The sequence below is a fragment of the Ascaphus truei genome, chromosome 18, assembly GCF_040206685.1.
Source record: "Ascaphus truei isolate aAscTru1 chromosome 18, aAscTru1.hap1, whole genome shotgun sequence".
NCBI classification, from domain to species: Eukaryota; Metazoa; Chordata; class Amphibia; order Anura; family Ascaphidae; genus Ascaphus; species Ascaphus truei.
The window spans coordinates 36286933-36297048 of NC_134500.1; the positions used below are offsets into that span (position 1 = coordinate 36286933).

General features: G+C 48.3%; 1 protein-coding gene across 1 annotated transcript; it reads left to right on the forward strand.

Annotated features, from left to right (window-relative positions):
• The first annotated feature begins 5810 nt into the window (after positions 1-5810).
• LOC142469155 (C2 calcium-dependent domain-containing protein 4C-like) lies at positions 5811-9021 on the forward strand. Its single transcript, XM_075576101.1, has 2 exons — positions 5811-6149; positions 6760-9021. Exons 1-2 carry the CDS (start codon positions 5826-5828, stop codon positions 8032-8034), a joined length of 1599 nt encoding a protein of 532 aa, XP_075432216.1. The 5' UTR covers positions 5811-5825; the 3' UTR covers positions 8035-9021.
• The last annotated feature ends 1095 nt before the right edge of the window (positions 9022-10116 follow it).

The window sequence follows — 10116 nt, forward strand, 5'->3', positions numbered from 1 at the left end:
TAACCTTGGGTAGCGGTCGGGTACTGGGGGGTGTCTGGGGTTAGTATTCCAGGTCATGTTTGCCTCCTGTGCAACGGCCTGTGACTCACTATCTGAGTCAAAACTACCAGGCGTACTATAGTGGACACTGCTGCTGGGTCTGTGTGCTATTGTTGTGTCAGGGTAGACTTGAATCCCTACTGCCGGGGCAGTGATTCTTTGGGGTGAAAGGACTGGCATCAGGGGCATTAGGGGCGCAGTCGGGGTGTAATAGGAACCGTCTGCCTGCAGTACAGGATATAGTTCTGCTGCATGAACAGTCAAGGTTTGTTTGTCATCTGTGGGCGGGGTAGTGGGTTGTATAGGTGGGGGTGCTGCTGGAGCTGGGAGCGAAGGTAACAAAGGAGTGAGTACACTGGCGACACACTTTATTCGAGCTCGGCTAGTCCCACGATTTCGGATATACCCGGGTGTATTGAGGTTTGTGACTGTTTTCTGCCCGAGTGCATTGAGGTATTTTCCAAGCAGGGATTGAAGCATTTTATTCCCGCTAGCTGCAATACTGCACAGTATATATATATATACTGCATTACAATTCATGAATTTATGCCATCTGGTAGACACGCGAAGCATTGCAGCCTATTAAATCCTAATCATTATCATTTAACAGATCAGCCGCCCGTCAGCCAGGCATGAACCCAGGCTGGGAAGGCAAACGCAACGGGGCTTGTCAGAGGTGAGGAGCGGCGCATTCCAGGTATCTGCCAGGTACATACTGGGTATTTGCTCGAATAAAGTGTGTCGGTGCAGTATATATAAATCAGTCACACCACAATTAAAACAATCTTCCCTCCCTTTTCTATCTTCTGCTCGGTCCATTTTTCTCTGGACAGCCTTGGTAACATTAAACCAGGCTTCTGCTATCTTCAGCAGGTTGTTATCATTCAAAATTCCTCTCTTTTCTTTCAATAACTTTCGCCACACTTCTGGTTGTAACCTGCCTTCTGCTGCAGTAATACTACATACTTTAAACAGCCTACTTGCTTTCTTTTTTACTTGTTATTATATTAACTTCTGTCCTGGCAATGATAAAATAAATGCAGCGGGACCCTTCTGTCCCTCAACAGAATTATTTTGACTCATACTAACGTAAGGTATGTTTCCCTGTGGGATTCAAAAAACACACAAGACTGCGCTCCTTGAACTTCTCCCTCCCACAGAAAAAGACCCCTCTTTCTAGTTGCCATTAGAACAGAAGGAAAAAGAATATTTTCTGGTTTTAAAAGACCCATTCGTGTGGCCAGTACGAACAAAGCTTTCAAATAAATGTTACCAGGGCTGTCCCATTCTTTTCCATTCTGTTCTCTCTCTCGGCCACTAGGTGGCAGGCTAAGACTCCTTTCCCTGTCTTACTTGCCTGTGCTCAAATGTTAAAACTGCACCTTTTTTTTTTTTTTCCTCTATACTGCAATTACTAGCAAAAATGCCCTGCTTTTTTTCACTTAGAACACTTTCTAATTGTATCCCAATTTCTGCATATAAACTTTTCATAAAAATAACCCTCAATACTTACTTTCACAACACAATCATATGCCTTTATTATCTATCAGCAAATTCACTTGCCTATTTCTTTCCTATTCACTTTCTTTCTTACTGCAAAGCGTACCTTAACGCGGAAAAAACAGGAGTTCGGGCAGTTTAACGTCTAGGGGTTATCGCCCAAGCACCTATGGGCTATCTCTTCTACTCTCAACAATCCCCACCCGTCCTCATGAATTCTCAACACTAATACACAAACACATTTTGGACATAACATACAACTTGATTACGAGAGAGAGGGAAAGGTTGTTCAGGGATCAATCGACAGGATTCCGTGCAGTTACCAACCGTAACGCGCCTTTAACACCCCTCCCTCTGCAACGCGCCAACCACGCAGTCACTCCAGGGATCATGTGTTCCTCTCTGAACCGACTATACCTTACTCCCCCTTTACCCCTCCTTCCACCAAGTTTACAACGTACAATGACACGACCTCTAGTCAGCCGACAAAAATCCCACTCCACTCCGGGCTCCCACTTGCGGCACTGACTAACATATACAACATGTAAACATATGCCGGGTGACAGATAGTCTAGGTAACAGGTTTGAGTTTAAAACGGGCTCTGGGCAAGATATCTACCTGTCTTTAGGTGACCTTCGGAGAGCCGTATGAGACACAGAAATAGACCAACAGCGGAGACAGTGCGTATCGGTAGATAATAAATGTTATCTTACCGTACTCCAGAGGTGATCAGTCTCCTGCCGCGTCCGCACTTGGTCCACCCCGGTCCCTCTGCGCACGGCTGTCCATTGGTTCAAAACCCAGAGCCCCACGTTGGGCGCCAACTGATTTGGATCAGAACAATCGTCTGCAGAGTATCTGTCCCCGTCCAGATTATTTTCCTACGTAGGTAATGCGTGCACTGAGAAAAGATCACGCTGACACACGTTCAGTATGATAATGTCTGACTTTATTCCTACACAGCCTGCGTTCATATACAGGGGCTGTAGGGGAGGGGGTTTGTATGCAAAAGAGCTAGACAGCTCAATGATTCTTTGTTAGGTCTCGTCCTTATATGGTCTTGTTGTTATGATTTATGGTCTTGTTATTGTAGGTTTTCTTGGACACATCAGCATTTGAGGGGAATTCCTCGGTGCCATCTTCTTTACTTGAAGGGAGGGGTAGCTGCGGTAGCCATTTTGAGTAAGGAATCATAGCAAAGTATTACAGATGAAGAAATAGGCATTTTATCCAATCCATCACAACTCTCATTCCTGATGGGCTGCACGGGTTCTTATAGGGTTAACATTCCTATGCCTAACTTGTGCAGCCTATCTCTCCGTGGGAATATTTCTGTCCCCCTATCACGGAGTTGCCAATACTTTGTAAACCTGGCAGAGGGGGCTTCTCATTCTGCTCTGGGCATGTGCAAACTTTGCACCTTTGCCGCTTAACATAGGAGACCCTGCCCCTCTTACCTGGTGCCGCTCAGTCTGGGCAGGGTGACATCTTGTCAGGATGGCTTATTTAAGTTTTTCTTCCTATACCCCTACTTGCTAACAAATGGTTTAACACCTCCATATCCTGGATTGCCTTTGAAACTTGCCAGGATGGCTTATTTAAGTTTTTCTTCCTATACCCCTACTTGCTAACAAATGGTGTAACACTTCCATATCCTGGATTGCCTTTGAAGCTTAGAGGGCGGAGTAGCCACTCTATCCCCCATACAAATGGATTTTTACCCATACTGAACATTACTGTAACTTAAAAACATATAACTCTCGCCACCTTATACCTGGTAAGAGATGTACTGAACCCCACACTGGGTTCTGGGGTTTGGGCATTGTAACGGTCGTGCTCGCCACAAACCGGGACAGGACCGCGGGGCTGAGGTGGGGATGTGAATACACCGACCTTAGACCACAAAGCCGTTTCAGGATTGTGCAGTTCGTAGTCATTCGTAGCAGGGTCAGAGTTGGAGAATGTAGAGTAATCCTAAGACAAGCCAGGGTCAGGGTCGGAGACGCCAGGGTAATCGATATCCAGGCAGAAGTTCAGCAACAAGGGATCAGATACGCAGCGCTTCAGCATAGCAGCCGCACTGCGGGAATGGCCTCAGCGCGAAGAGCGGGAGCGGCCCATAACGAAGGCCTCTGCAAGGCAGGAACACAGTAGGCCTCAGGATTCAGGAAGCAGAAGGTTAGTGCTGGGGATCCAGCGCTTCAGCACAGGAACCAGGACACGGCCTCTGCAATGGAGATATACAGCAGACCCAGGAACCAGACTTCTGCAAGGAGAGAAGGCAGCAGGCCACAGGGAACAGGCAAGGCTGGCGCTGGGGATCCAGCGCTTCAGCACAGGTGCCAGGAAGCAGACCTCTGCCAGGGGTGAATGCAGGAGGTCTCGGGAACAGGGTAGAGTAGCACTGGGGATCCAGCGCTTCAGCACAGGAAGCAGACCTCTGCAGCAGGTCTCAGGAACACAGCAAGAGTAGCACTTGGGATCCAGTGCTTCAGCACAGGAAGCAGACCTCTGCAGCAGGTCTCAGGAACACGGCAAGAGTAGCACTGGGGATCCAGCGCTTCAGCACAGGAAGCAGACCTCTGCAGCAGGTCTCAGGAACACAGCAAGAGTACCACTGGGGATCTAGCGCTTCAGCACAGGAAGCAGACCTCTGCAGCAGGTCTCAGGAACACGGCCAAGGCGGAAGTGTGTGGCAAACACTGTTACATCCAAGTGAACTTGAATTATGCTCAGCAATGAGTCAGAGAAAGAGGCCAGTTTAAGAAGGGCAGATAGCCAAAACCAAAACAGGGGTGTGTGGGAATTCTTCCAATGCCAGAGCAGAGAGGCAGAGCAGCATGATTGCAAACACAGGTGACAGTGCTTGCAATTGCAAGGGGAGGTTTGTTTGAGAGCTCACCAGCTCTGCAAGAGTGAGCTCCCGCCAAACCCAGAAACGGATTCCTCACAGGCATATATCGGGGACCTTCTAATGTAATTCAATTCCCTGCCTGGTCTTATTGTTCTGATCTGTGCTGAAGCAGGGAGATTTGGCGGTGAGGATTTTATCCGGTGATCTGTGTTCCTCATGTCCTCAGGAATATGGGGGGATTTTTGAGTACATGTTTCGGGGTAACCCACAACACTGGCCCGTTCTACCCAAACACACCCTGACCATATTTTACCGTAAAATCACCCCTGAAACTCACGCCCTGCACATCTCCGCTGGTTGGAACTCCTGGAACAGTAAAAATACACATACATATTTATTACAAATGCAGTTACATGCCATGATTGGGTTGAAGAGCTGACAATCACAATTCCCCAATATGGCTCAGGGGCACCCAGCTGGGCCAAATACCTTTGTTATTGGCCTGGGTACCCCTTCACTGTCACAGCTGGACATTTAGCAAGGAGAAATGACCGTTGTTGGACAAAGATGGTACTCGACTGGATGCCAAGAGACCAAAAGTAAGATGGGAGGATGGTATCAGATAGTGGTGTACCGAGTACCCGGAATTACCCGGTACCCGGCGTTACCCGGCACATTTCCAGTTACCCGGACATTACCCGGACCCGGCAACTGAGAAGTGGGCTCTTCCGAAGACATCTAGGACCAGCAGAAGTCCTGTGACGGTGGCAGCATCGGAGGTGTCTTCAGCCGGCGGGGGAGCTGCAGGAATCACTTCCACAGCACCGGAGCAGGTAAACAGTGTCTGTGTGTGTGTGTGTGAGCCGCCGGGGAACCACGTGACCGGAGCAGGTAAGCTTTCTATATAGGACAAGTAACGAATCACTATTAGATCTTGTAACCCCACAGGTCGTTTGTCCCAAATTCCTTTCACTTGCGCATGTGTCCATCCCCACACATGTATTAGATGGTTATTTAATTTAAATGCTGTATACAGCCTGGAGGTGGCACCATTCACCAACATCTCTGCCCTGCAAACTCGGCATATAGCGTTAAGTAAATCCAAACAGCACAGATGCGGCACAGTGCAATGGGTAACTAAACATGTGGCATTAACAGGCTCAGTCCCACGTAGGGGCAAAGTGACCTACTGACAGCGACGTGTTTTATGGGTTAAAGAATCAATGCCACATAGCAGCAAAGTGACCTAATGACAATGACGTGTTTAATGACGTGTTGTATGTCAATAATATATGCCACGCTGCCCTTTTTGATATTTTTTTTATACATTTAATTTTTTTTAATTATTATTCATAAACAGATTACTTAAATTTATTTTTTAAAAGATAATAATATTGTCTAAAAAGTGCGGGTTTAGAAAAAAGGCAAAACATGGATGCTCTGTATATATGCGATGATCATTTTCCTGCCGTTCCATTACAAGTCATCACAACCTGCAGCTCCTCCGATCCTATCACAAAGAACGTGCATCTCCATTGTACCACTGTGTTACCTCGTGTTATTTTCCAGTGGGAGGAGCTATGCCGCCTCCTTCTGCCTGGTTGGCTGGTAGCTTGGCACAGCTCGTCTATAAAAGCCAGTGCCATAGAGTTGGTAAGTTCAGTTAAATTGCAGGGCTGGAGCAGATGCAGCTGGCTTTGTTACACAGACGCCTCCAAGGGATGTGTGTGGGACCTGGCTGCTGAATCCTTACAGGTAAACACCGAACTCTCATTTCAGTCCCACATAGGGGCAAAGTGACCTAGTGACAGGGACGTGTTTAATGGGTTAAAGGGTCAGTCCCACGTAGGGGCAAAGTGACCGAGTGACAGGGACGTGTTTAATGGGTTAAAGGGTCAGTCCCGCGTAGGGGCAAAGTGACCTAATTACAGGGATGTGTTTAATGGGTTAAAGGGACAGTCCCACGTAGGAGCAAAGTGACCTAATGACAGGGACGTGTTTAATGGGTTAAAGGGTCAGTCCCACGTAGGGGCAAAGTGACCTAATGACAGTGATGTGTTTAATGGGCTAAGGGGTCAATCCCAGTAGGGGAAAAGTGACCTAATGACAGTGATGTTTAATGGTTTAAAGGGTCAGTCCCACGTAGGAGCAAAGTGACCTAATGACAGTGATGTTTAATGGGTTAAAGGGTCAGTTGCTGCCTTAGATGCTCTGAGAGATCTGTGAGCTGCAGTTCTCCATGTATTTTAATCGCAATGCGTTGCAGGCATCTCTGGCAGCAAAGGGGTTACACCCCCCCCTCCCTCCTGTGCAACGCCGCACAATAAAAACACAGAGCACTCATCTTTACTTTTCTGTGTTGTAGGAGGAGAATAATTGCTGGGAAAGCGTTACTGTAACCAGACAGATGTGGCTTTTGGAGAAGCTGAAGGTTGCAGACATACAAGGGCCAGGTCTGGAGTCGCATCCAACCAAGCAGTCTGGCGTCCGATCCGACAGAGCATGGAAGAGTCCTCAAATGTGCCCTAACATCCTGACTCCAGACCGGATCCCCGAATTCTGCATCCCCCCCAGACTTCCGTCCCAGCGGGGGATGAGAGGAAGCCCCCGTCACAGGTCCGTCCCTGACCTCTGCGGAGCAGCCTTTGAAGTGGAGACACAGTTCCCTCTGCAAAGACACATCATCCAAGTGGACAGCGCAGAGGAGCTCCCTGAGGAGGAGAGCACCAACGCAGATCCCCAGTCCCAGGCAGCGCTGTCCCTGCCCCATCTCCCCAAAACCCAGACCTCCTATGGCTTTTGCACCCTGCTGGAAAGCCCCAATACCAGGAGGAAAGAGTCGATCTTCCACAATGATCCTGCCGGCTTCCCCATCCTGCTACCCAGATCCCGCTCACACACCTCCTCCGGCCGGGGGATGTCCTATCCGGGCAGTGTCACTACTCTCGGTTTGCGCCCACTGAGCCGATCCGGTACCTTGGACAGCGACACCACCTCTTCCACTGACTCTTCCCCCTTCAGCTCTCCTCGACTCCACAGGTCACTTCCTTTGGGCAGCTCTCTGCTGAAAGCCCTGAGCCAGGAGAAACTGTTCTCTAGAGCCTTAAGGCGAAAGGGGAAGCTAGGTCTGTCCAGGAACAACTCCCTGTCTGCAGATGAGGGGAGCTCCACAGATAGCAGCCCCAACACCATTCGGAGAGTGTCTGATGGGATGATGGACTCCCTCTTTCCAATGGAACTTCTCTATACTAGAGATAGGTTTGTGGCAGACAACTCAGTGTTGCTTGACAGAGGAGGCTCTCTGCGCTTATGCGCAGAGTATTGTCCAGCGGCCCAGAGACTTCGTGTGCGCCTCATCAGCGCCGAAGGGCTTTACCACCCCGCTGCGGACCCCAAAACAGTTAACTGCTTTGTGTCTCTCTCCATCACGCCTGGAAAGAACCAGAAGCAGAGGAGCACAGTTATCCGGAAGAGCAGGAACCCCATCTTCAACGAGGATTTCTTCTTCGAGAACCTGCCGGAAACGCAACTGCGTAGTCGCTGCCTGAAGCTGAAGGCCGTCAACAAGGTATGCGGGATGAAGAGAGACTGTGTTTTGGGGGAGAGCGAGCTCCCTCTTCTCAGCATCCTGTCCTTCTGAAGAGCAGAATGCCAAATCCCTCTCTGTGCCAGATTGTCCGGCTACGTGTTACGGCACCAAGAGGGGACATCAACAGGTCATGGGGACACCTTGATCCAGACCTGAGCAGAACAAAAGGACTATTATTATTTATTTGTAGAGGACTTCAAGAAAACGAGCAATTTTTCCACCAGTCCTTGGGTCTGAACTATTCTCATATATGTGGATCTGTGACAGTTATGAAGTTTAATAGGGCTGGGGCTCTATTGGTGTAAAACCACCGCTGTCCTATGCTGCCGATGCCCAAAACAGTGGTTCCCAACTCCAGTCGTCAAGAACCCCCAAGAAGTCAGGTTTTAAGGATATCCCGGCTTCATCACAGGCGGTTCAATCAAAATGACTGAGCCAAGATTGAGCCACCTGTGCTGAAGCAGGGATATCCTGAAGACCTGACCTGTCGGGGTTTCTTGAGGACTGGAGTTGCCCACCCCTGAATAAGACAGATTCCGCCACACCCACCTTATACACCGCTTCTTCCTAACTCAATGCTGTTGTTCCGTGTCATGGGCGGCCAACTCCCGTCCTCAAGGGCCACCAACAGGTCAGCTTTTCAGCATATCCCAGCTTCAGCACAGGTGGCTCAATCAGTGGCTCAGTCTTTGACTGAGCCACTGATTGAGCCACCTGCGCTGAAGCAGGGATATCCTGAAGACCTCACCTGGTGGTGGCCCTTGAGGATTGCAGTCGCACACCCCTGTTCTATGTGAAGAAGAATACTTAGCAGACTACCAATTGGAAATCCCAGGTTCAAATCCCATTGTATGCTCTCATATACTGCGGGGCTACAATAATGAATTCTAATTGTTATTATGTAAACGAACCGGAATATATTAATATATTATAATATTCTATTTTTGTATTTATATCTTTTTTTTTTTGGGTGAAAATGTTTGCCTGTTAACCCTTTGGGGACACGTTGTAATAATAAAGTGGTTATTTTTATATATATATATTGGGAACGGCGTCTTTCAGTCACTCGTTAACCCTTTCACTGACAACGGGGCTGGACACAATGCTGGCACTGAATGGTGTTACAAAAATGGAGCTCACTGCCTTCCTTACATGTGAATGTTCCACAGTGTAGAGCGGTGCTGAGCATTACGACAACCCTGTTTGCTACAAAGGAGACTCTGGCTGTCCCTTGTCACTTTGCTCCTATGTGGGACTGACCATTTAACCCATTAAACACATAGGTCACTTTGCTCCTACGTGGGACTGTCCCTTTAACCCATTAAACACGTCCCTGTCATTAGGCCACTTTGCCCCTACGTGGGACTGACCCTTTAACCCATTAAACACGTACCTGTCATTAAGTCACTTTGCTCCTACATGGGACTGACCCTTTAACCCATTAAACACGTCCCTGTCATTAGGCCACTTTGCCCCTACCTGGGACTGACCCTTTAACCCATTAAACACGTCCCTGTCATTAGGTCACTTTGCTCCTGCATGGGACTGACCCCTTAACCCATTAAACACGTCCCTGTCATTAGGTCACTTTGCTCCTACGTGGGACTGACCCTTTAACTCATTATACACATCAATGTCATTAGGTCACTTTTCTCCTACGTGGGACTGACCCTTTAACCCATTAAACACGTCCCTGTCATTAGGTCACTTTGCTCCTACGTGGGACTGACCCTTTAACCCATTAAACACGTCACTGTCACCAGGTCACTTATATGGGACTGCTGGCCTCTCTAGCGGTGAAAGTGTTAACAGACGCACCATAGTCAAAGACCAGTAATTATGGCAACGGCTATAAATTCACATTAGCTCCTGTGTGTGCAGTGAGATTTATGAGCGGGAGGTAAATATTGACAATAGCCTGGTACCGCATTTCCCCTTCTAACAATAAACTTCAGTCTCATTTCTTTCCACGCGCTGGTATTCACGAGCCGATCGCATGGCAGATGCCACTTAGCACCAATCACGTTATATTAAAGTGCGTTCGGAGCAAGAGCGCCAAACCGAAAATGGTACAAAACCGAATAAATAAAGTCTGCGTTTGCAACTCCCCAAATATATGGTGGAGATATATTG